Below are 27,640 nucleotides of genomic sequence, written 5' to 3'. Positions count from 1 at the left end.
GGAGAGCCCAGCTGCCTCCATGCTTGGGGAACTGACACCCAGAGAGATAGAAATGCCACAAAACCAGGGATGTCTGAGATGGAGACAGCTGCTAAGGCTGCAATGTTTCGTTAGGATGCTTCCCCTTCCCAAGCGAGGTTCCAGTCTCCAAATTACTGGTGAGACCGACATGTCAGATCGCTAATAACCCCTAATTACTTACTGGTGAGACCGACATGTCAGATCTCTAATAACCCCTAATTACTTACTGGTGAGACCTACATGTCAGATCTCTGAGAAAATAACCTGGCGTCCTATGACCATGTAGCATGTGCATCCGCATGCAGCCAGGATTGCGCCTCCTGCACTCCTGCTCTGGCTCCGGGGTTACCTGCGGATAGGGTGATGCAGGCACCAGAGAGGACCTCCTCTCTAAATTCACCCAGCCATTGGTTGGCTTTTTCCAAAGCCTATCGGCGGGGTGGGCAGGCACAGAGGGCTTGGTGTGGCGTCCCTTTACTGTCCTTTTGCCAACATCACCAAGGCAGGGAGGGCCGGAGGGTGTGTCTAGGCGGCGGGGAACCCGCTCAGCTCCTGACTCTGGCGGCCAGAGCCCCGCCTCCCCTCGCGGTTGACAGCTCAGCTGGAGCCGGAGCCGCTCGTGCCAGCCAGTCGTGTCCCAGCCTGCGCTGCCTCTGGCCCCAGCTCCCCAACCAGCTCCGGGCGCCGCTCGGCTCGGCTCCGCGTCCAGCTTCCTACTGAGAACAGTCCCTCCCTTGTGCCCGGTGCACCGTTAGCTGGAGGTTTGGCCACGTCAAGTCGGGTTTTCTACAAAAGCAGGAGCAGAGAGCTCTCTCCCTTTGCGGACACAGAAGGAGGGAGCTGGGGAGGGCAAGGCTGCTGCTCTTTGCACTGGAGATTCGGGGGCAAGGCTTCGCCTTCTCCCGGGCTGCGTCCTCTCCCGGCTGAGGGGCGCCTGGGAGCAAGCACAGCGCCTGGAAAATGGAGCAGCCGTGGACAAGGTAGGGTGACTGCTGCTTCCTCGCCGCAACCCGCATCCCTGATTTTGTGTTCCCCCCACCTCCACCCCGCTCCCCGCGCCTTTACCCCTAGGGGTCTCTTTTTTGTTGTCTTGCCCTCCGTAATGCCCATTTCTCTAGATCCCCCTGCACGTGTTCGCGTCTCTGGTGTTTCCTTGCCTAAAAAAAAAATCTCCCCTCTAACCTCGTCTCGATGTTAAAAATACCCATGAGGCTGCCTGGGAGTTTTTGGAGAAACGTTTCTCCGTCTTTTCCTCGTTCCACAGATGAGAGGGATCCCTGCAGGCCTTTCTTTAGGGATACCTTTGATTTCAGACACCTTGGAAAAGATCAGATTTCCTTCTCCCCCTGCCACGTCTTCCTTCCAGACCTCACCCTCCACCTACACAAAGCAAAGGGCTGAGTGAGCAGGCCAGCCAGGCTCATCTCCAGTGCCCAGTTGGAACTGAGTTTGAGAGAGGAAAGGAGGGAGATCGGAGTGCCCTTCATTGCTCAGACCTCGTGGAGGCCAGGGCCATAGCTGCTTTTCGTTCTAGGTCATATTTTGGAGATGCTGGTGAAATTGTGTCTTCTCCATCCTCCCTTCCTTCCCCCAGAGATACTTTAAAGTGGAGCTCACTCATGGGGAAGAGATGATGGGTTGAGATGAAGACTTCATTTTTGTTTTTCAGTAGGAGGGCAGATGGAGAGACTGTTCAGAGGTGTTTCCATAACAGATGTTCCCCCATCTCCAAGACCTCGCTTGGGGAACTGGAGTGGGGCCAAAGAGTGTTGGGAGCCCTACCAGAGCTCCGGGGCCAGGCAGATGCAGAAAGTAAACGTACTTGTGAAAAAGATGTGGGGGATTTTAGCCAATAGCTCGACAGGAGTGAACTGTATAATGTGAATTTTAAAGAAAGGGCAAATGGAAGTTAAGGGTATGCTGGTAAATTCACTAGACTTGCAGGTGATGATTCTACTTTCTACTCTTTTCTGCTCTTCCCAGGCCTCTCCTAGGAGACTCGCTCTCCTAGGGGGCATCACTAGATAAAAGGAATGCAATCAAGAGGCAAGGAGGACTGAGAAACAGGCCTTGAGGGGTGACGGGAGGACCTGGGGCTCCTTAGTCCAGAGAACTGAAGACGGGGGAGGGGGTTTCTAGGTTAATGATGCGGATTTTTTTTCAATAGATGGGGTTCCACATATGTTGACATGTATGCGTTTTGATATGTATGCTATTTTGTATTGACAACAAGCTTCAAAACTTCATGTCAAATTTTCTGAAGGTGTTAACATCATAGATATTTTTACACTTAAAAATGTCGAATTTCGGCCAAAAAAAAAGAGCATTTGCGGGAAGTTTTAATTCATTACTTTATTTGGAAGAAAAGTGCTAGCGATTAATTATTAAATGCATATTAATCATTAACTGGTTAATTATGCAGATACCGGTTAATTATGCAGATTACTCAACTATTGGAAGAGTAGCTGCTGTAGATGGAGTAGATCTATTTGGAATCTGTTAGGAGGACAGACGACTGATGAAGCAAGTTGAGGGGAGGCACATTATGGCTGTGTATAAGGGAAAAGCTTTCTAACAAGTGACCTGGGCAGTAAATAGGTTCCTGACCCAGGAGTGATTCAATCGAAGGCTTGATGACCACTTGATAATAATGAGAGGGAGTGTATGGGGGTTCTTGCTCTCTCTGTGTTTTTCATACTTAAAAAAGGTATTATTGACTTTTTTGAACTTTATATTTAGATGTAATAATTTCAGAAATAATTTAGAAAAATCACAAATCATATGTTTACTAGTATAGTTCAGCTGATTGCACAAATTGAGTATACCTATGTAACGGGCACTCTGATCAAAAAAGAAAACATTACCAGCACCCCTGAAGCCCTCAGGACCTGAAGAATAACCATCATCCTAATTTTTAACACCATAGATTCATTTTGCCTGATTTTGAACTTTATGTAACTGAAATTGTCCACCGTGTACTCTTTCGTATCTGGCTTCTTTCATTCAATCTTATGCTTGTGGGATTTTTAGACATTGTTGTATATAGTGGTAGTAGTTCATTTTTGCTAATATGTATGATTCTATTGTGTGTAAATATCTCAAATTTATTTATTGTTAATGCACTTTTGGGCAATTTCTAGTTTGAGGCTGTTAAGAATAGTGCTGCGGTGAACCTTTCTGTACTTGTTTTCTCGTGAATGTGTATACACATTTCTGTTGGGGTACATCCATAGAAGTAGAATTGCTGGGTAATAGGAAATGCACGCTCAACGCTAGTACATACTGCCAAGGTGTTTTCTCAAATGCTTATAAAGAGGCTTTCAAGAGGATAGATACTCCATCCGCATCACTAGTCATCAAAGACATGCAGATTAGAACCACAGTATACATACCACTGCATGCCATACCATTGTATACGTATCAGAAAGACTGGAATGGAAAAGACAGAAAATACCAAATGTTGGCGAGGTGAAACAGTCAGAACGCTCACACTTTCTTCTTCATCCCTACCCACAATAAGAAATGTATTTACATCCCAACCAAGTTACATTACACTCCCAATATGTCACTGAAACAAACGTTTCATGTAACAGTATTTAACCTTACCCCATGTTTTGTATTCTGATCTTTTCTACCCTGTTATTTTTCTTTTTAAAAAAATGCTGGTATGACTCACTAAATGTATTTTACCACCTAGTGGGTCACACATGGAAAAATCCTCTAATGATATATCATCACTGATGTCTCAGATACTTCCTAACACCCAGCTCAGATCGGTTCATGATTTAAAATGTGAGCGCCCCATACAGATCAGGCACTGTGCTAAATGCTAAGGTTAAAACTGTGAATGAGACGGGGTTCTGCTTTTGGGGGTCTTACTTCCTCATTGTCTGTAATTCTGACAGAGAGCAACGAAGGCAGACATGTGCCCTGGCTGCTCTGGGAGCACAGTGAAGCAGCACAACATGGAGAATTCAAAGAATAAAAATTAACTATGAAGTTACCATTTATTAAGCTTGCATTCATTAGCTTGTGTGTGAATCCCTTTTCATACTTTATTTTATCTAATCTCGCAACCCTATGAGGTATAAGGTCAATGTTGTTATACTCATATTTCAGGACGAGAAAATTGAACTTTAGAGATATTAAGTAATACCCCGAGTTACACACCCATATGAGGAAGAAGTATAGTCTGGAACTATCTAATTCAGTGGTTCTCAACCTTCCTAATGCCATGACCCTTTAATACAGTTCCTCATGTTGTGGTGACCCTCAATTTCATTGTTACAAATTGAACATAATTAAAGCATAGTGATTAATCACAAAAACAATATGTAATTATATATGTGTTTTCCGATGGTCTTAGGCGACCCCTGTGAAAGGGTTGTTCGACCCCCAAAGGGGTCTTGACCCACAGGTTGAGAACCGCTGATAACTCCAAAGACTAGGCTCTTAATTTGTTTGAGTTGAGTCTTGTAGGTGACTCAGTTTCTGAATTGGTTCTGAAGCTGGCCGCTTAACCTGACTACACTTAAGCTTATGAGTAAGTTTAAGACTGTGATTCTATTCCCAAGTTTTCTTCTTGGCAGCTCTGGAAAGCCCCCTCTCTGAGGGGTTCTTCTCCTGAGCCCACAAACTCGTTATCTTGCTTAGTCTTCCAAAAAAGAACAGGGTGCTGAGTAATTGAGTTCTTAAAGTTAAATATCCCCTATTCCCGCCCCCACCCTGCGGCATCTTGCCTGGCTGTTGCCAGACTCTTTGGTTAAATCATTCAGGGAGAGCCTAGTTGGTTCTGGAATAACAAATTTCACATGAATACATAAGCCTTACAAAAAAAGCTGATTTGGTCACTAATCAAACTGATATCCACAACTAGGGTAGGAGTTGTCACAGGAATGAGCTCATGGAGATGATGAGGGTCATTTTGCTCACCTTGTAAATCTAGCACCAATCAGACAAACGGCTTCTACTTAATTTTTAGTATTCATCTCTCTGGACTAGCAACTCTCTAGAACCGTTTGGATACCTCAGAGTCCCTGTTTGTATTAGTTTCTTTTGATGCTGTCACAAATGCCACAAACTTAGTGACTTAAAACAATGCAAATTTATTATCTTGCCTTTCAGGAGGTCAGAAGTCTGAAAATTGGTCTTCTAGGCTAAAATAAGGTGTCAGCGGAATGTGTTCCGTTCTTGCCTTTTCCAGCTTCTGGAGGCTTTCTGCGTTCCTTGGTTCATTGGCCCCTTTCCAGAAGTGGCATCACTCCAGCCTCTGTTCATCTCATCTCCTCCTGTCATTCTTCCTCTTGTGTAATCCAGAATAACCTCTCCATCTCAGAATCCTTAAATCCCATCTGGAAGGGCCCTTTGCCATGTAGAGAAGCATAGTCACAGGTTCCAGATATTAGGAATGCGGGCTTCTTTGGAAGGCCGCCGTTCAGCCTACCACACTGGTAAGTGTTGGAAAAGTCATTACTCATTCTCTCCCCCTTTTAGGTGGAAATGTTCTTGTTTCTAGCATATGGGAAAGCTGACTACAAGTCAGGAAACCTTATACAGTTTCCCTGAACAAATAATTCAAGAAAAAGTGAACTTGAAATATTTAAGACTGAAGGTTAGGAAAGGAAAAGAAATTAGTCTGTTTTGTTTTATATTAACCTGTAATTTGATTTAATAAAATGCAAGCATTAATTGTATTTGCCTGCTGTGGCTGTGAAAATTTGGAGAAGGGGAGTAGCATCCAAGAAAAACAGTGGTTTGGTCTCACAATTCAAGAATTTTTATTTGTTTCTCCTCTCCCACAAAGTTAAAGTAAGTAAGACAAGATGCAGTTAAATTGCACTTAAATGGTCCCCATTAATATAGATCAGATGAAACCCCACCCCTTTTCTTTCAGCTTACACATTAAGGCTGGGTTTTCAATACCAGAAGACTGGGATGAGGTTGTGTTTGTCTCTGCAAGGATAAGTTGGCTGACACCTCTCCATCACGGTGCCCTCGCCATTCTGGGTGACTCATGGCTAGTTTAGCCAAGGCTGCGTGGAGCACCCATTCACTCAGTGGATGCCCTCACTACTCCTATTGGAATTGACCTTATTTTATAAATAAAATTCCAAATTGGGCTCAGAACATTCCACAAGTTCTGTCTCTGGCAAAAATTCAAATCGTGTTTAAAGTTAGAAGAAAGTCCAGAATAAAAGAGCTGTCACGATGACCCAAGGTGGCTCTGTTCGATTCTATTTTAAAATGTTTACACGCTCCAAGGACTAGTTTTCTTCCATCTCAGAACACCTTCTGAGTTCTGTGGTCAGCAAGACAAGTGTGATCTGAATTTTATTTTTCCCCTCATGGCTGAAGCACTTTCTTAGTCATAGACTATTTATTATTGTAATAATAATAACTTGTGTTTTCATTGCACTTTAATAGTTACTCACATATTTCCCCTTCATCTGTCTCATTAGTTCCAGTCCTTCTGTGCTGGTTCCACTGCAGAAACTTCTTTCTTGCTTGACTTTCCCAAGGCCCTTGGGAAGTGGGGGGGTCTCCTCATCATGGCCAAGGTGGGGGGTGTAAAGAAGCAACAGCTGCTGATGTATAGAAAACATTGATTGGCTAAGAAAATCGAATAAATGATAGGACTTCACACAATTGAAGAATATATTTATTTTCCATTTCATACTGTGGAGTATTATTATTCTAAATGTAAGAATAGCATGTCATGTGGAGTAATACTGTACTTAATCATACACCTAAATTAAAGCTTTTAGGTTTCCAATTCTTAGCTGTTATAGAGATCTGATAAACATCAGGTGCCCAAAGCATCTCCTTCCACAGTTTATTTTTGAATGGTAAATGTTCAGAAGTAGGATAACTATGTCAAACACTTCTAGTTCTTGAAAATACATTGCAGTTTTCTTAGGGTTTAGAATCATATAACTCATACTAATATAAAGGTTAGTACATTCAATTTAAATATCCTTTTCAAGACCCGAGTCCCTATATGGCAGAAGGGGAAGTGAGGCACACACATTGACATATACGAGGATATCCTATTCAGCGGTTCTCAACCTGTGGGTCGCGACCCCTTTGGCGGTCGAATGACGCTTTCACAGGGGTCGCCTAAGACCATCCTGCATATCAGATATTTACATTGCAATTCATAACAGTAGCAACATTCATAAGTTATGAAGTAGCAACGAAAATAATTTTATGGTTGGGTCACAACATGAGGAACTGTATTTAAAGGGCCAGAAGGTTGAGAACCACTGTATGTGAATCAGTGGCAATAGTCCCAGCTTTTACTTCTCTCTGGGGTAAGATGCCTCACTGTTACTACTGTGTCTGTACCATCTTGAAGTGTTTCCTGAAATAAACAAAATTTTAATATAAGAAAGAAAAAGTGGATATAATTTACATTAAAATTATGCATACATATTAGGATGTTGATTCCAAGGAGAGAGAGAGAAAAAATTGAGGCTGTATTTTGCTATACATACTGCTTTAAAACCAAGTAAGCATATGCTTTTATGTCAGGTTGTCACTTGGTAGACAAAAATGTGTCTACCAAGTGACCACATGAAAAGTTTGGAACTGAGTTGGTTTTGGAAAGATTCTTCTGTGCATTACTGTACTTTGAAGATTTCCAGATTATTGGCACCTTGGGAGCAGCATTATGCCGGGAGCTGGCTCTCGAGCATCATTTTATTCACCCCGAGCTAAAATTATTATGAGTGGGCCTCAGTACACCAGTTGTTCCCACCTACACAGCTAGCCTTGCCTTTGCTAGGATAACTCTGTGTATCCTTCAGAGGGTAGTTGCAGCACTACCGCCTTTGGAATTATTTTTGGAACGTAGTTCTGCGTGTTTTCTATCGCCAGACCACACTCTGCACCTTGACCTCACAGTTCTTCAATTCTAATTCACTTCAGTACCCCCTAAGCACAGCCACCCTTCGTTACTCATCTTCACCCCAAACTCCCCATCCCTGTGATCCTTAATTCTACAATTATATTCCCTGACCATAAGGTCAAGTCCCCCATCTCTTCATTCTTTCTGTCTATTCGGTTTACCTTATCGTTTAGTCCAGTTCCTCCCCTTCTCCACATCTTCCAGGCCTTCTGCTCTTCATTCCTCTCCCTGCTGAGCATTTGAATTGTTCCCAGCACTGTTTTCTTTTTTTTTTAAAATACATTTTATTGATTTTTCACAGAGAGGAGGGGAGAGGGATAGAGAGTTAGAAACATCGATGAGAGAGAAACATCAATCAGCTGCCTCCTGCACGCCCCCCACTGGGGATGTGCCCGCAACCAAGGTACATGCCCTTGACTGGGAATCAAACCCAGGACCCTTCAGTCCACAGGCTGACGCTCTATCCACTGAGCCAAACCAGTTAGGGCTCAGCACTACTTTCAAATCTCTCACTGCTTCAACAGTTCCCACCCTTGGTAACCCTCAGTCAATTTTATTATCCTCTAGGACTCTATAAGCTCTTTTAAAAAATATATATATTTTATTGATTTTTTACAGAGTGGAAGGGAGAGGGATAGAGAGTTAGAAACATCGATGAGAGAGAAACATTGATCAGCTGCCTCCTGCACCCCCCCACCCCCCTACTGGGGATGTGCCTGCAACCAAGGTACATGCCCTTGACGGGAATTGAACCTGGGACCTTTCAGTCTGCAGGCCAGTGCTCTATCCACTGAGCCAAACCAGTTAGGACAAGTTCTTTTTTAATATATAAAGCTATACTGAGAAGGAAGATTCTAATTCATTCTTTCTAACCTCTGGCAGGTCTGTAATGTTCTAACACTTTCTTCACTCACCTGTCTCCTCCCTCCCTCTTCCTCTTCCCCCAAAAATGTATTCCTCAAAACCTTCAATTTCAATACTATAAAATCAAGATACAGATAGCTCGTGCAGTATTATTTCTATTTTGTAGAATTCACATAGGCATATGAACTGAAGAGCAATACATAAACATCTTTCGCAATATTGCCTTTAGGTGGTCGCACTTTTTATTATTTTTATTTTTCGCTGTATACCTTTATCCTTTCCAAAATTTCTAGAGCACATAATTCTTTTCAAATCGTTAGAAATAGACAATACTAAGGAAGGAAACAGTACAAGATAATGTGAATAAAAAGATGAAAGCAGGGGGGAAAATCACCTATCTCTTGATGCTTGGTCTTACGCTCTGAGATAGACTGAGCCAGTTGTCTCGGCATACCCAATGCCTTGTGGGTGGTGCTTGTCCATGGAAACTGAGGAGTACAGAATGCAGTGCCAGGACCAAAAGCAAAAAGCGCAAGCTAAGTTTTCGAAGTGGAGGAGAGCCCATCTACCATCTTGGGTGATATCAGTGTCTTGGCTGATTATTTTACTGATTTTTTACGAGAGGAAGGGAGAGGAATAAAGAGTTAGAAACATCGATCAGCTGCCTCCTGCACAGGGGGTAGGGGAGATAATTCATTCGGTATTTGGATAGCTGATAACCTCATAGGTCAAAGTGAAGAAAATAATTACTTGAACTGCCTTTATCTTTTTTACAGTAGTAAGTGGTTTTTCTGAACCTTGATGGATAGCAGCAAGAAAAATGTCCTTGCCCAGCTGGAGCGGCTCAGTTGGTTGAGTGTCATTCCATGACCCAGGAGGTCACAGTTCGATTCCCGGTCAGGGCACATACCTGGGTCGTGGCCTCAATCCCCAGTAGGAGGCAGGCAGGAGGCCCCTGATTGATGGTTCTCTCTCATCAATGTTTCTCTCTCTCTCTGCCTTCCTCTCTAAAATCAATTAAAAATTTTTTTAAAATGTTAGTTCCTTTTAGTGAAGACTTAGTATAGGAACAAAATAGGTCATAAAACTCGAAGTTGTTGCAGATGCACAATGATGCTCGTAGCCCCCTATAGCTACTGAGGACTTAACACTCCAGAAAAACTGCCTCCCAGAGTTCAGCTGGCCCTGGTCAATCTCAGTGAATACAGACTGTTGAGTGAAGGGTGTAAATTGCAGCCTGTGTTGGAGAAAACTGGATACCACTGTCACAGTGACAAGTCAGCCCATACTTAGTGTGCAGAGGGAGGCTCAGAGTGATACTCTCTCCTGTCAGAAGGGCTCTGCCAATTAAGCATCCTAGCCTGCAATTTTATAATGATAGGTCTTGAGATAAGAACAAATTATAATCTTACTGCATTTATCATATGATAGTCTGGTATTCTGCATCTGTGACTTCTACCCCATTTGCATTTAATTTATATGTTTTTGCAGTTATGGTGCCAAATGGAGGGTAGCTGGCAATATTTGGATCCTGAGAGATATATACTCAGTATCTCTCTTGGCAAGAGAAGAAACGATCCTAGGAGAAGTCTTAGAGCTTATTCACTAATGGCCTTTCCCATTTGGATTGTGTCTATTCCCATCCCCTTTCCTGCCTGTCAGCTGATTGCCTTTGCCTGTTAGGGACAATGCCAAGTATCATCACACAAGGGGGTCAAGGCAGGCGTGGATACTTGGAGAAATTTGGCTAGAAATAGGGAAGTATAAAATAATAGATGACTCACTTTTTAGGATAGGACTTCTATAAAAAGTCATATTTGCCACTTCCCTTTTAGAATTTTAGTCATTCGTCACATGGCATCTGTTTATACCAGTACTCACATACTCAAGTGTGAACAAACTTGTGTCAGGATTTGACTCTCAATTCCATCTCCTTCCCACAGCACCACTGCCCACCCTTCCTCTCACCTCACTTTCCAGGTCGCTTCCCTGGAGGCGAGGCAGGTACAAAGGAGGCTCATTTACCCAGTAACTGAGTGGGTACAAATAGGGTGGAGAGGACAGAGTGAAGGTGTGGAATCAGACAGAAATAGTGTTCACGTTTCTGAACCAACTAGCCAAATAGCTGATCTTGGGCAAATGACTTCATCCTTCCAGGTCCCTTATTTCTGCGTCTGTAAAATTGGGGGAGCAGTGCCTATTTTACAGGATTTTGTGAGGATTGAATGAGATAATGCCTGGAAAATATTGGGCACCCAATAAATTATGGCGGCAGCATTGGTGGTGAGTGCTGGTGGCTGTGTAAATAATGATGGTGGTCATTGACTTCGAGATTAGTGTTGAGGAAAATTCCAGTGTAAGAAAACATGTTGAACTGTAAAGTTGTGCACAGGCAGTCCAGAGATTGTTACCTGTGGACACCCTTTGTTTCGAAGTTGGCACTGCTTGTGAAACCCTACCATGTAAAAGCTCTCAGAGCCAGAGCTTCACATATTAAAGAAAGTAGGCCACAGTTCTCGTCCTTCAGGCCCTTTTGTATCTGCAAGGGTTGAGTGTGGATATAAACTAAGAATATGAAAGATCTTTTTTTTTAAAAAAAGTGATTTTATTGACTTTTAGAGAGAGAGGAATGGAGAGGGATAAAGATCTAGAAACCATTGATGAGAGAGAAATATCACCAATCAGCTGCCTCCTGCCCACCCTCCACTGGGCATGTGGCCCGACCAAGAATCGAATCACTACCTCTTGGTTCCTGGGTTGATGCTCAACCACAGAGTCACACTGGCTCGGCCTGAAAGATAAATCTTTGAACATTAGAAAGATCCCTTTCATTTGAACCAGAACTTAGCAACTCATGTCAAGTGTGCTTTAAGAATATGGGAATTAAGAGAAAATGTGTGTTTGGGTCAGTGCCTAATATTGGAAAAGACCCAAATAATCATCAAACTTCACCAATCTTCCCATCATACCACACATATCTCCCACTGTTAGAGAAGGCCACACTGAGCCTAATCCAGCCGTGGGCAAACTACGGCCCGCTTGAAATGAATAAAACTAAAAAAAAAAAAAAAAAAGACCGTACCCTCTTATGTAATGATGTTTACTTTGAATTTATATTAGTTCACACAAACACTCCATCCATGCTTTTGTTCCGGCCCTCCGGTCCAGTTTAAGAACCCATTGTGGCCCTCGAGTCAAAAAGTTTGCCCACCCCTGGCCTAATCCCATTTCATCTTTTATCAAGGACATTCAATAAAAAAGCAATGTAAATTAAATCAAAATATGGTTCCTCATTTTTTAAAAAAATAAGAATTATACCATCCTAAACCCTTGCCTATGCACCTCTCCTGTTTTATGTACCCACACCCATCCTTCAAGGCCTAGATCACATATTCTCTGTTTTCTGTATATTTCCTAGTTCCTCCCCACCCCCAGCCCCACAAAAAACAAAACAAAACAAAACAAAAAACACGGGACAAAATTATCTCATTTATTTTCTGAAATCTGTTTTAAATCTCATTATTCTAAGAATTATCTCTTTGAATCCTGTCCTCCTCCCCCAATAGACTCTGAGCACCTTGATGACAGGGTGTATTTCTTTTTCACCTCTATTACCAGTGCTCACCATATAAGCAATTTACATGTTTATGAAATGGAATGAAAAACCCTAAAGGTAGCAATCAGAGGCCATTTTGTGCTCTAAGTGCTACTATATATAGCATATTGTTTTCCCTCCTTCTGAAGAAGAGAATCATAAAAAGAAGTTTAAAAGATAGTAATTGCTTCTAGGAGATGGCCTTTGTCCCCCGGCTCAGAGATGTGAAGCAGGATGGTGGTGGGGGAGATGAAGTAGGGGGACAACATTGTGTGGTAGTCCAACAGTCAGTGTGTGCAATTGCCCTGGGGAGAGGCCTGAAAAAAACCACCACTCCTTTGGGAGTTTGGACACTCATATGGGAAGAATTAGCCCTAGATTAATGATCTTAATAGGTGAGACTAAGAAGGAAAAAGTAATGGGACCTAGATAGACAACACCTCTTTTTAAATAGTTTGGGGTGAGTTTGGTCCAGGGGTACTAATATTTCATTCCGTTCAAAGACTTGTTGCACAGCCTGCTTTGTGATGGTGAAGTTGTCCAATCACCATCTTGCCATTGCTCATGTATAATATGGTCCATTAGCATGATCCATTCCTCTTCTCATTCGACAGATTAAACAGGCCAATGCAAGGCAGCAACGCCACGTATGCAGTTTGCAAAGGACGGCTTATGGCTGCCTCATAGAGAATATCCCCCTGTGGGCTCGGTTGTGGTGTCACCCTTTGCTAAGGCAGAAAAGCTTAAGTTTCTACCCCTCCCCACAGTGTGATGAGAGACTAGACTGGTGGGACCAGCGAACTGCTCAAACCTTGGAAAGGAGCTATATCAGTGGCCATTTTCAAGCAAAGCAAAATCGAGCGCCTTGGGTATTCCTGACAGAAGTGAAGCTACCATATGTACTTAGAAAGTTGCTGGAAGAAATGATCAGAGCACAATTCGACAGCATCAGAGTATCAGAGTGTAGCAGGTGGCTTTGGGAGGAGCAGTTGTTTTCTGATCATACTCAACCTAAACACCCTGGAAAACTATAGGGAAAGCTAGTAATAGGAGATATTGAATGTCATAGTTTGAGTCCAGTGTCTTCATAGCTGCTTATGAGCAAATCATGAAAATGTGGGTAATATACCATCAGAAATTAAGTAGGTGAACAGCCGGTGGGTGGATTGTACTTGGAAAATGCTTGGCTCTTCAAATTAAGCAGAAGAATGTCCTGATAAAAATTAATGAGTGTAATTTTAGTGTAATTGGTGTCAGTATCAACAGATGAATGAGGTAGGGAGAAAAGGATGAGGCTCATTGAGAGAAAGTGTAGTTCATTTGTACTGGAAAAGCTACATTTAAGGGAAAAGCATCTTGGGGGAAAGATCATATATGTCCATGTATGCAGGAGAGCTACAAATGCCCTGGCGAACCACACACTCACTGAGCATGAGTCAATCGTGTTAAAAAAAGAAATCTAGAAACACTTGAATTTTAGAAACTGGGACAAAAGATAACCAGGTTTTTTCCAGACTTGGGTAATACGGAAGAATTTACCAACATATATTACTGCTTTGTGTATATGATGTGTGTGGGATGACAGGGGGGCAAGCTTGGAGCCGGTCTGTAGCATACTCCAATTCTCTTTGCACTTTGGTTTATCAGATGCATGAATTGCACTCCCCTGAACATATACCCTGTGTTTCTTCACCATGAGCCCCGCTTCCCTGGGGGAGCATCAGATTCCTTACCAACCTTTTGGAGCAGCTGAGTGAGTCCCACTCTCTGGCAATAAGAGGGAACTTGAGCTGTTAATAGAGTTAAAGTGATTTTTTAAAAACCTCCAGAGACTACAATAATCCCATTAACTCGGTATCCATCCTCTCTACCCTTTCAGTTATTGATTCATCCTGGGCAGACAGCTAGCTCCGAGTGGGTGTGGGCAGCGCAGAGAAGGTGAGGTATCTCAGAGGGCCCATATGCATGGCCTTGCTGTAACCTGCTCCTGATGGATCTTGAATGTGGAATCTTCATAGCAAGGAGGATTGAATGAGATCATGTCTGGACAGTTCCCCAGATATTTGGAAAGTATTAAAATGGGTTTATGCTTAAGCATCTACTAGAATAGAATTGCATAAATACTGTAAGGAACTGTAGAAATTCATATACTTCTTTTACAAATATTTGAGGAAATTGAAGGCCAGAAGAAGTAAAAGTGACATCATAAGACAGTTAGTAGCTTATAATCACAGATTAATGATATATGTGCTAAAGCCAATAGGTTACTCGAGACTGTGTCTGTAAGCAGAAATGAAATCTGTCTGTGCTTTATCAATATCAGGAAAATAGCCTCCAAGACCTGTACGGAGTCCGGCAGGTATCACAGAGAGTTCATGAGTTGGGACTGAGAAGGGACTATGGCAAACTGGAGAATACACCTGTTTTGTTTAAAGGTGGCAGGTTATCCGCGTGTGGGAAGGCAGGCCAAGTATTGCTAGACCCATTCATTTTCCAAGAGAAGTTAGAAATGGGTCAACTCTGCTTTGACCAAATAGAACATGTTGGATGGGCTGAATGTGGCCTGAGGAATGACCCTGCTCCCGGTGGCTACCTAGGTCTATGGGCTGAGCATAAAGGAATTCATCTAACTTGTGAATAGAAGCAGCCAAGTATAAGCTTTAGTCTCTACAGATTTTCCAAGATATTATTCTGGCTGGTAGTGTCAATATCCAAGTAGTACATTTATCTCTTCCATTGTCCACTCACAAGGGAAGTTTTTAATGAGAAGTGGAAAAGGAAAGAGGCAGGGGGCCTGGAAGGAACCACCAACTGGCGATCTGCTTTTGCATAATCGAGACTTGGCAGGTGGTGTGTGTAGACAAATGTGTCCTTTCTGGTACTTTCATGTCCATCTGGAAATTAACAAAGTGAAGATTCGTGCCAAGATCCAGACCTGAGACAGTGAAAAAAGAACATCAACAATTTCGGAAGAAATGCCTCCCTGTGAATGGCTTTTTAAAAAAGAGAAGCCCTCTAAATCTCTGCCTACAGAATTATTTTTCCAGCAACCAACTGGGAGTATCCAAGGTTTAAGGAATAAGCTAAATGTTGAAAGCATCTCATTGTAGGATTATTGCAATGATCTCTCTGTTTCTGCCTTCCCCACCCAGCCAGTCTGGTGTCAAAACAGCAGCCAGCCCCTTTAAAACATTCGCCACTCAGTTCATCTCTCTTTTAGCCGCACAAGACTCCAGTGGCTCAATGCCTCTCAGTGTCCCAAAAGGCTTTGGATAGTCTGCTCCCGTCCAGCCTTCCCGTTACTCCCCTGACCTCCCCTCCCGCTACTCACCACGTGCTCACTCTGCCCAGCCACACTGGCCTCCTCGCTGTTCTAAAACCACCCTGGCGTGTCCCCTTCTAAGAGCCGTTGCTTTTGATTTTCTCTGCTTAGAAAATTCTTCCCCCAATACCCCGAGGCTACCCGTAGTGCCTTTCAGAGAAACCTCGCCTAGTGAAAATCGTCACACGTACCCCATTGCTCCAGCACTCCCTATCCTCATCTCTAATTTTTATTTATTTATTTATTTTTTTAGTTTTTAAAAATATGTTGTTATTGATTTTAGAGGGAGGGAGAGGGAGAGAGAAACATCAATGAGAGAGAAACATCCATCCACTGCCTTCGGCATGCCCCCTACTGGGGATCAAGTCTGAGACCTGGGCATGTGCCCTGACCGGGATCGAGCCAATGACCTCTTGGTGCATGGCATGATGCTCAACCATCTGAGCCACACCGCTGGCGTTTTTGTCTGTTTTGTTCACTATACATTTGTGCCTAAAACAGTGCCTAAGAACATATTAAGTGCTTGACAAGTATTTGTTAATAATTTTGAGATTTCCCCCCTTCTGTGCTAGGGAATGGTGATCTTTATTGTGGATAGATACACCTCTTGCTACTGAATATTGGTGTTTTTAGCATTTCCATTAGTAGACTTTGATTTCTATGCCAATTCTACTTCCTAAACATATCTTGAATTTTTTTGCTTTTCTCCATCTCCAGGTCATTTTCTTTGGTTAAAATGATTATAACTCCTTGCTTTCCCTGTCTATCCTTGTTCCCTCCACGCAGTATCACTCAACAGTCAGAATGATCTGTCTAAAATCTAAACCTGGTCATTTACCATTCATTCCCTGATTTAAAATCCTTCAGTGGTTTCCATTGCCCTTCATATAAAACTCAATATCCTTCCCTATCCCACAAGGCCAGACAAAGTCTGGTCCCAATCAGATTTTCTCTGTTCCTTTCCGACTCAGTTTCTTTGCTGTTCCCTCATGTTGGAATACTCTTCTGTTCCCATTTTTCATCTGGTTGACATTCTCTCTCTTTTTTTTTTAATTCTCACTCGAAAATATTTTTCTTTTCTTTCTTTTTTATTTTGCTGCAAAGAGCTTTATTTTTTCATTTGGTCCAATGCATGGAAAGGGCTTCAGGGTGGTTAAAAGAATGGTTAGTAGTTTCAGGAAGAGGCTCAGGTAAAAGCCAAGACCAGGGGATGTAGAGGGGCCTCTCACAAGTCGTGCTTGTGGTTGAGTCTTTCGAAGAGATACTCACCCAGCCTAGCCTGGGGGCCAGCGGCCTGCGGAGGTGAGGCAGGTGTCGCCCATCTTCTTGATGAGTTTCACCTCCTCACCCCGGAAGTGGTTCTCCAGGAAGTCACAGAGATGAGAGTCTGCGCGGGTAGAACCAGGGCCTATGGCTCCAAAAGGGCCTGGTTCAGGTTCCTCTCCAAGGCCAGGGCGGCTGCCATGGCGTCCTGAGTTTTGCCCACTCATCTTGGGAGGCTTCAGCACATCCTGGAAGAGAATGTGGCCACCACGCTTGTTTTGCCATTTAAGAGGCGCTCAGCACCCTCGGGCTCCTTTTTAGAAGTGGCCCCCTGCCCTCGAGAGCCACATTGTCCCAGTAAAAATAGAAGCCCAGAGAGCGGTAGGTGTAGGAGGCCCGCAGATGCAGTTTGGCCAGGCCGTTGACCGCAGCCTCCACGTCGGTGGAATAAGTATGATGAATTTGGAAGCTCATGGCTGTTCATCAATAAGGAGTTAAGGTAGAAAAAAAACCAGTGTGTGGCTGGTCCCGGAGGTGGTTCTGAAGGTGGTGACTGGATAAGACACAGGAGAATGGTCGGAGGCTGGAAGGAGTGTCCCTGGGTCTGTTTCATGCAAACACTGTTGAAGAAAGAAACATATCTGGGACCGATGATGTTTTCCTATTGATTTTTAGAGAGAGTGGAAGAGAGAGGGAAAGACAGAGAGAAATATCCATGTGAGAGAAACACAACGATTGGTTGCCTCCTGCACACACCCTGACCAGGGTCTGGTCCGGGGAGGAGCCTGCAACTGAGGTACATGCCCTTGACTGGAATCGAATCCGGGACTCTTTGGGCCACAGGCCAATGCTTCATCCACTGAGCCAAAAGGGCTACGGCATGGTTGACGTTCTCTTTATCTCAGTTTTAATGTCCCCTATTCTGAGTTTCTCTCAGTCTCTCTACTGGTTAACTTACTCTGCATTTTCCTTCATAGCATTTGCCACTTGGTAATTCAATGCTTGTGGAATTGTTTAGTCTATGGCCATCTCTAGGTGTACTACTGATTGAGGATAGAAACCCTACTGACGGGGTTTGTCTTTGTATTTCCAGCACTTACCACTGTCCCTGAAGCTTAGTAGGAGTTTAGTGAATACTTGTGGAGAAATAAATGAAAACAGAACATAGGTAGGTGTCTTGTCACCCCAGGGATTGGGGACCCGGTGAGAGGTTATCTCATGAATTATTTGTTTCTCTTTACAGAGATTATTTTTCAGAGGATGATGGGGAGATGGTACCCAGAACAACTCATGCAGCAGGTAAGGAAGCCATGGGCCTTGTCTTGTTAAATTCTTGGTTTCCTGCTGGTCATAAATCCCTTGAATCACAGACCTTTAAATTCACCATGGCAGTGTCTTCAGACTCTTTGTGAATTTTCAAACATGCTACTGTGGCATGTAACTCCTCACCTGGCCAGCACATGCAGTGAATCCGTGTGTGAACTCTAGACTTTTAATGATGCTGTAATCGCAAGGTTAGAGTCACTTGTAAGTTGATTAAAATAGAGTCTGCCAGAAATCTTCACTGTAATACACCATTAAAATGAGTATAATAACAGTGTCAAGCTCACAAGTGAGGTTAAGTGGCAAGAGCTCTTAGAACAGAGCCCGTGAAGGAATAAGCATCCAGTAAATATAGTTATTAATGTATTCATAATACGTTCTCATCATGACTGCCCTAACATTAGCCAGAGATCTACCTAAATTACAAAACCAGTGTGAAGATGGCTCTCTCTTTTCAGGTTTTCACAAAAACTTAATCATTTGAGGATTTCACTTTGCCAAGTGATCCGCCTTTTTCATACCAGCCTCGGAGCACAGATAGTTCATATGCACCATGTGGGGAAAAGTTTATAATTGGAACATGTTAGGGACTTCAGAGTCATTTAAAACTAGCATTTGTAGTTGCATATGTTAATCTACAGTGATCACAGTGCCACCATTATGTGACATCATCTGTTGTTCTGTTTCACTGGCAGCTTTCCTCAGTGATGCTAAAGATCGGGGCCCTCCCGTGCAGTCACAGACCTGGAGAAGTGGTGAGAAGGTCCCCTTTGGGCAGACACATTACCTGAGAGCCTTTGAAAAAGCCCCTCAGGTGCAGACCCAGGCTCTCCGAGACTTTGAGAAGGTAAGTCGCATGGTTAGTTGTTATCCCAACTCGGAGGAGTCCCATAGGTAGTGATGTCTTATAAAACTGTGATCCATGGCTTGCTCTGGTGTGGGCATTCTTACCATAATGGCGCCTCTTGTACGAGCATGTGCCCCAATAAAGCACCTGCACTATTAGCTGTGTGCCTGAGCGCTGTGGTTTGTGGGCAGTGAGCGGCCTGAGGCTGCGATTCCGCTGCCTCGCCATTTTTGTCCCTGGTTTACTTCTCAGATCAATTCAGGAGGTTTAAATGGCACCTGAGCCCAGGGAATCCAGTCCACGTGGCTGGCATTATCCTCTCTGTAGCTGGCTTGGACACAACCTACACATCTGGATACTGTCTGTGGTGTGAGGCGGCTCAGCCACAACCATTTGCTGCTCAACAAGAATCTGTCATTGTGGCTCAGAACTCCTGCTTCAACTCTTGATGTGCTCAGCACCTTGATATGTTTACCCTTAGATTTGGCCAGGCCAGATTATGGATAATGTAATTCAGGACCCCAGCTCCCTGTGCCCTGGATTGACCCCAGGAAGGATGTACAGTAGCACCCATCTTCTGGCATTTATATGGCCTGCACAATAAGACCCATCTACTGGCATTTATAGGGTCTGGAAAGAGCACCCAGGATTTCTTATACCCCTGTGTGCTAAAAATAGAAATAGTTCTTTGGTGCCCCCTGGGGGTTACCCAGGTGTCAGGCCACACACCAGTATTGTGTAAATGCACTCAGACCCGTGGGTTTCTTCTATTCTTGAATTGATAGCTTTTGACATAAAATAATAAAATTCCATTTTCAAAACAGGGTTAATAAAGCTGTGTTGACATGGGTTTTCCCCGTCTTCTCTCAGTTTTTAAATAGAAATGTTTCATTAGGACCTACTGTGCATCCTGCCAGATTTCCTGTGGACAGAGATGCGCCACGTCCCGTGGGCTTGAGAATTAAACAGCTTGTTCTTGCCTTGGCTTTGTTTTCACCCAGTGTTGTCATGGATACTGGGTGTGTGTTTTTAAGACACAGAGAGTTTGCAGGAATATTAAGTGGCTTTTGAAGACTAAACCTCTGAACCGCTGTGGTGCTGGGGGTGGGAGTTGGGCTGGTAACACCCAGCCCCTCCCTCTTTGTTCACCTTTGGATTCTGTGTAAGCACCCAGGGGTGAGCAGAGTGGCAGGGCTCCTCAGAGCTGAGGGCGGGGCTCTCAGAAAGCCAGTCTGCCTGTAGGTTCCTTTTGGTTGAGAGGCCATTTGGAACCTGGAAGTCGGGGGTGTCACCTACACTGACAGAATGAATGGCCGGATGCTGTGGGGGGGAGGGGAGATAAAGGGCCGAGTTGGGTGACAAACAGAAGTCACCTGACGTTCAGGTATGGATGTCTAAGTCCTTTCTCTTAACATCCAGGTCTAAGATCCCTGATTAGTCCTTGTTCTCAATGCTGGGGACCATGGACAGAAACCGATGCAAGACACAGAAAAGGCCAATAGGAGATATTTAAAATCTCTCTCCCCTGTGTGTGAAGTAATACATAAGAAACAAGGGCTATGACACTTTTTTGTCAGAAATGTCATTGCTGGGACTAAGAAACTGACTTTTTCAGGGTTATGGAGTTTATGTACCATGATTATAAATCCAGACAGGTTATTGGGTCAGAAAGATTCTTACCTATAAACGGTGTTGAGAAAAACTCCTTGCATGCTTTCCCCAGCATGTCTGGGATGAGGAGAATAGAGCAGCAGGTAGACAGTACTAGCTATCACATCTTGATCACTTTCTATGTGTCAGGTACTGTTTTAAGTATTGCAGTATTATCTCACTTAATGAGAGGGGGGGCAGAGAGAGAGAGAGAGAGAGAGAGAGAGAGAGAGAGAGAGAGAGAACAGGTGAAGGGAGGAAAGGGGAGGGGAGGAGAGGAGAGAAACATCGACATGAGAGAAACATCAATCAGCTGTCCTCCCCACCCCCAGTACTTGCACCGACCAGGGATTGAACCTGAAACCTAGGTATGTGCCCTGACTGGGAATCAAACTTGCAACCTTTTGGTGTATGGAAGATGCTCCAATCAACTGAGCCACCGGCCAGGGCAATACTTAATATATTTTATTTCAACTATTTTTTAGTTTATTCTCCTAATTTTGAGATAGATATTATTACATCTGTTAGACCGATGAAGTGACCAAGACTCAAATAACTTACCTAAAGCTATACTGGTTTAAAGGGACAGAACCATGATTACTCCAGTGATTTCCAAGGTTCCTAGGGAAATGAGTGGACCATTCCAAGAAAGAGAGTTAGATTGGCGAAATGTGCGTAGTGTGGTTTTATGTGTAGAATCAAATGTCAGATGCTATAGAAAAGCTATGGAGATGTGGGGGCCTGTGGCCGTAAGGTCTAAAGGGGGCCTCCACTGCTTTCTCCTGTTTACACATCTATAATAATAAAAGGGTAATATGCTAATTAGACCAGACGTCCTTCCGGATGACCTTCCAGACGAAGCTGGGGCTGCGAGGGAAGCCTGGGTCCTGGGTGCCAGAGGGAAGCCAGTGCCAGCAGCCGGGGGAAGGAAGGCCTAATCTTGCATGAATTTCGTGCACCGGGCCTCTAGTTTTTAATAATGTTGTCTTGAACATGAAAATACTAGCAAACCCAGCTGCAGTGTTTGCCTAATTATAGTGTGATGCCAGGTTTCCCTGGTCGTCTGATAGTTTGAATCCAGCCACAGTGAGTCAGCTGGGTGAGGCTCCACCCATCCTGGAAAAATTTTCCACTTGAATCTTGAAATCTGTGTGTGTGTGTATGTGTGTGGTGGTGGTGGTGGGGGTGGGGGTGGGAGGACAAGTCCTAGAAGGGACTTTTCTGCCTTTCTGGAGATCCGAATTCTCACAGTCTGGGTCTCCTGTTCTGGGTTAAGTGAATCAGGATCAGATCTCCGCTGGCTTTAGGTCCAGCAGCTTCAGTGCTTCTGGGGAGTTTCTCTCTAATTACAGCCTTGAGAAATGAATGCGACCAGTGAAGAGCATGTTCACTAAAAACAAACAACCCGGCAGTTATGCCTCCAAAACCACAGTTCCCCAAGCATACTGACTTCGTTTTTGCTGGTGTTTGGGGGCATTCAGAAAGTTATTAGAGGACCCTGGCTGGGTAGCCCAGTTGGTGGGAGCGTCGTCCCCATATGCCAAGGTTGCGGGTTTGATCCCTGGTCAGGTATCAAACATACAAGCATTAACCATTGAGTGCACAGAGAAGTGGAACAACAAAATCGATGTTTCTCTCTCTCTCTTCCTCTCCCTCTCTAAAATCAATCAATAAATAAAAAATTTTAAGTTATTAGATGAGAAGGGAAGGGGGCAATCCTAAACTTTCAGCAATCATAAGGACAGAATTTTCTTCTTTCTAAACATGACTTTTCAGGAGGATTCCACAGTCATTCCACAGAACTTCAGAAACAGTTTCATTCTTAAGCAACATTGTCAGATATTATCAACACAGTCTTTTTTTTTAAAGAACTATTAATAAAAGGGCTGATTCTGAGTGATGTAGAGGATACAGAGTTGCATACAAGTTACCATTCTCAAAGAGTGTACAGTCTGATTGGGGTACATGAAATTTAAGTCATCCAAGATTTAATTTAAATAACAGCTAAGGCAACAGGGGAAGAAATATCACAAGGTTAGAACATTTGCTAAGGAAATGTATGTCTTTAAAACCCAAATATTAGAAAAACATTCTAAAATTTGTATTAATATAAACATGTGTAAATGTCTCTTCTTCACTTAATGAAGAGAGCTCTGTCTTCTTCCTATGGACCTTGAGGAATTTTCATTCCAGTAATAATTTCCATTCCAAAAATAATTTTTAAAAATAGCAACAAAAGTGATGATGCCAGTTAACATTTATTGAGTGCTTACAGTGCCCAGGGCTCTGTGGATGCACTTGACTTGAATTATCTTGTTCATGTCCTTATAACAGTAAACCGAGGTTGGCACAACCATTATCTTGATCCGTGCAGAGAGGGACACTGAAACCAGAAAAAGATAGTGATTGTTAGAAAGGGCTGAGCTGGGATTTGAGCAGAAGTGTACTTATGTCAGAGCCTGAACTCTTTTTTAAAAAAAAAAAATATTTTTTTATTGATTTCAGAGAAGAAGGGAGAGGGAGAGAGAGATAGAAGCATCAATGATGAGAGAGTATCACTGATCGGCTACCTCCTGCACACCCCCACTTGGGATTGAGCCTGCAACCTGAGCATGTGCCCTTGACTGGAATCGAACACGGAACCTTCCAATCTGCAATCCAATGCTCTATCCACTGAGCCAAACCAGCAAGGGCCAGAGCCTGAACTCTTATCCACACAGTGTTTTAATCCTCACATGAGGATATGTTTTCATTGATTTTAGAGAGAGAGGAAGGGGGAGAGGAGAAGGGGGGGGAAGAGAGAGAGAGAGAGAGAGAGAGAGAGAGAGAGGCCGAGACCAGTACACAGGGCCTTGCAAGTTATGTAAAGGATTTTAATTTTTATCGGCGCTCTTTGGGAACCATTGAAAGCTTCTGCACAGGGAGGTGACGTGATCAGATTTTCCCTTTTGAAACATCCCTTTGGCTTCTGTATGGATTGTGGATTGGAGGAGTCAGTCTAAGGCAGAGAGGCAGTTAGGAGGCTGTGGAGTAGTCCAGATAAAGGTTGGTAGTGGTGACCGATAGGATGAGAGAAATGGACAGGGGAAAGAGAGATGTCAGATGCAGAACTAACAAGACTAAACAATTGATTGGATGTACGACCCGTGATAGAGAAGAAGCCTAAATATGACCTCCCACCAATTCATCTCCATTCCCATGGCAGGGTAGGGTGTCACCTGTTGTAAACTTCCAGAGCACCTTGTACTTTTCCTTTAATAACATGATATGTGTGTTCAGAGTCTCTCTTCTCTCTTAGGATCTGAGCTCCATGATAGCAGAGACTGGATTCATCTCATTCACCACTAGATAGCGGAGTGCCTAGTTATAGCAGGCATGCCTCTTTTCTCTCTTTGCTGTGTTTTGGATGAATGAATGATATCAAGCTTTCTTGCTTGGGCATCTCAACTAGGTGATGCCATCCACTGAGAAGGGGAACCACTGAAGCAGGCACATGTAGTTCTTGTATAATCATTAAACCACCAGCAACAAAGGCCAAAAGCTAGGAAAGGGGTTTTCATTTTTGGAGGGAAATTAAGGCGATCCTTCTGCTCTTAAGGGACTCTCCATTGAATTGGCAAGACAGTCAAACAGGTAATCCCAAGGACAAGAGTAGGAAGCACTGGAGAGGGGCCCTCCCCTGGCTTTAGGGTCAGATCGGCTTCCTTCAATGGGTGCTATCAGTCAACTCCTCCAGGGCGAGCTGGTGACAGTCAGAGCCGAGTGGGCAGGGAAGAGGAATGGCTTTCCAGGCAAACACTGATCCCAGGACAAGTCCGGGGCAGCAGACAGCATAGTGAATTCAGAAACAGGAGGGTTGTTGTCATGGCTGGAGCACTAGTGTTGACAAGTTCAAGTTGGCAGTGTCTCCCCCTAACTAGCCTCTACTCCTGGTCAAAGCCTCGTTGTTGCAACCATGGTTGTTTATGATACACTGTGAACTCTTAGCTCATCCACCTGGAGAACGTCCTAACTGTGCCTCTGAAATCGCCTTCTTTCCTAGAAAAGTATGGAGAAAGGCTGGTTGGAAATCTAGAAAAACAGGTGAGGCCGTCAATTGATAGGACCCCCCTTGAGCATTAGAAGCTCTTCCTGGGTTGAACCAACTGTGAACAGACAACACCGAGTCCTGTTGCTATAGATGGAGCCACGCTGATGGAGGGTCGAGTTTGGAGCCTAGGAGCCCTTGGGAGCTGCCAGCATCGGTGCAGCTCAGCTGTCCTTTCTGCGTGGAGCGCATTTCACTGTCTGACAGCACTGCTTCTGGCTGCGCCATGTATTTTTGGAAGTCAGGGAATTTGTTATTTGTTTTGTTTCTGTTTTATAGAGTTCACAGTGCTCTACTGTGGTGATGACGACAGCACCTTGTTATTCCAGGATCAGGGGGTGGCGTGGGTGTGCATCTCTGGTCGGGGAGGGCAGCAGGGATATTGTCTGAACCCCTCCTTCATCCACACGATGCTGCTGCCTGAGATGGGGTTGTTTATCGACCTGATGGAACAGCTCTGCTCTTAGATCTCTGGGCGTCCAGACAGTTATTTCAAGAAAAGGCTGCGCAGAGGATGGGGATCTGAGTGTTAGGGGAGAAAATGGAATGATAGTAATATGATAGCATTTAAAAGATGCTGCAACTTCAGGAATGATGTTGAAATTTCAGAAACAGAGTTTCAGAAGAAAGATGTGTTTATTGTGCAACTCAAAAGAAAAAAAAGGTCTTTGTAGAATTGCAGTCTGCTTTATGAGCAGGCCTCATCACCAGCTGACATCTGAATGTGGGTCAGAAACCCTGGGTGGGAATGAAAGGGTTGAGGAGTGGAAGACCAAGTTCGTTGACTTTGGTTGACACTCTCCTTGTTGGAATGGTCTCCAAAAGTCAGGCATTTTCTTCAGGGCCGCTTCAGGAGTATGTTTTTCCTGTAGCAAATCCGAGTGGATCTATATTTCCTTTTGTTTTATCTCAGGCTTGTAACAAAACCTTAATTGGTAAAACATAACCCATGAGTTTTTTATTTTAAAAAATATATATTTTATTGATTTTGTTTTTACAGAGAGGAAGGGAGAGGAATAGAGAGTTAGAAACATCGATGAGAGAGAAACATCGACCAGCTGCCTCCTGCACATCTCCTACCGGGGATGTGCCCGCAACCCAGGTACATGCCCTTGACCAGAATCGAACCTGGGTCCTTTCAGTCCGAAGGCCGACACTCTATCCACTGAGCCAAACCAGTCAGGGCGGCCCATGAGTTTTTTATATTGAGGGCCATTTAAAGGATACTTCATCTAGCCTTTATGTTAGGGCCCCCTAATCTAAGCAGAACATTTTGAAATGATCAGTTCTAAACCACTTGCTTTTAACTGAAACTTTATCATAAAAAAAAAAAAATCAGTTTAAGCTCCTTTTGTGACAGGACATTTACTCTCATAATGTAAGTGCTCAATAAATATTTGGTGAATGGCCCTAGCTGGTTTGATTTAGTCGATCGAATATTGGCCTGTGGACTAAAGGGTCCCAGGTTCAATTCTGGTCAAGGGCATGTACCTTGGTTGCAGGCTCCTCGCTGGCCCAGGACCTGGTCGGAGCTCGTGCAGGAGGCAACCAATTGATGTATTTCTCTCCCATCAATATTTCTCTCTGTCTTTCCCTCTCTCTTCCACTCTCTCTAAAAATCAATGGAAAAATATCCTCAGATGAGGATTTAAAAAAGAAATGGTGAATGGATGTGTGGATGGAGTGTGACAATAAGTTTACTATATCCAACTCTACTAGAGAATTTATCCTTGTATCTAGCTATTTTACAAACAACAGGAATGTACAGAGACTAATAAAACACTGTCATTGTACCCAATATCTAAATTATACCAAATATTATTTTCACTGTATTTGCCTCAGATTAAAAAAACAAAAGTTAGCATTTCAGATGTAGTTACAAGCTTCTTAATAGCCTATCCAGATCTGTCTCCTGACTCCTTTCCTATAGTTAATTACTAGTAAGTAATTTTCCAATAGTTAATTACTAGTAAGTAATTTTCCCAAAGTTACACAATTAGAAAATAGCAGAACTGGGATTTGAACCTACATCTCCTTGGTTCAAAAGCTTTTGTTCTTCCCACAATGCCCAGCTACTTCACCTAGATAAATATTCATAACAGTGATAATATTTGTTGCCTATTTGTAAATGAATAGTATAGTGTCAAAAGTTACTTAAAATAGTATTCTCCTGTTTCTCTATTTACCATATTATTTAAGGCTATTTTTACTTTCATGCAATATAACGATGTGAATTATAACAGATATCAAATTAATATAGTTTAAATTGCAGAAGTGCTATTATATTTGAAAAGAATGTGTCAATTAACACATTGTGGACCAGTAGTTTTATTGTTAGCTTTACCCAGTGGCCAGAAAAGTTTCTATTGAACGAGTACAAAAAACGTTTTACATAAATGTTATAGGCATGTTTTAAAATGCAATGCCCATTGCATTTTGAAGTTATTTATTACATGTTCTTACAAGCTGATATCTTTTTAAAGAATTCTTGTGATTGGCCACAAACCTTAGAACAGGAAACACGAGAATTCTCGTGATCCGTCCCCAATGTATTAAGATGATTAATCATTTGTAGCAGAGTGGAAGTTTATTTTTAGGAGAGAGAATGGTAAAAGATTAGTATGTTTTCAAGCATTTCCATTTAGAAGAGCTATGTGGGGGGTCTGAATATGATCAGGCCAATGTGAAGCTGAGTTTTTTTTAAAAGACTGACTTGACAGTTGTTTGTGTTAATGGGGCATGACATGCGACAGCTGGGTTGT

The 27,640-nt window shown here is 43.3% G+C and overlaps 1 protein-coding gene across 2 annotated transcripts in view; it reads left to right on the top strand.

Annotated features, from left to right (window-relative positions):
* Positions 1-492: 492 nt before the first annotated feature.
* The window catches only part of LOC308533919 (myomegalin), a 140,503-nt gene continuing 113,355 nt past the window's right edge, over positions 493-27,640 (top strand). The window contains exons 1-3 of one of the 2 annotated variants that reach the window (XM_081112148.1): positions 493-1,001; positions 18,215-18,270; positions 18,990-19,141. In XM_081112148.1, the coding sequence (XP_080968274.1) occupies positions 982-1,001; positions 18,215-18,270; positions 18,990-19,141 (228 nt within the window). In that variant the 5' untranslated portion in view covers positions 493-981. Of the gene's footprint in view, positions 1,002-18,214; positions 18,271-18,989; positions 19,142-27,640 lie in introns of those variants that run through there. The other variant, XM_081112147.1, reaches the window with a different exon arrangement.

Source organism: Myotis nattereri (genome assembly GCF_964212035.1).
Source record: "Myotis nattereri genome assembly, chromosome: 18".
Lineage (NCBI taxonomy): Eukaryota > Metazoa > Chordata > Mammalia > Chiroptera > Vespertilionidae > Myotis > Myotis nattereri.
The sequence above is the reverse complement of the archived record's forward strand: the minus strand, read 5'-3'. Positions and strand labels throughout refer to the sequence as shown.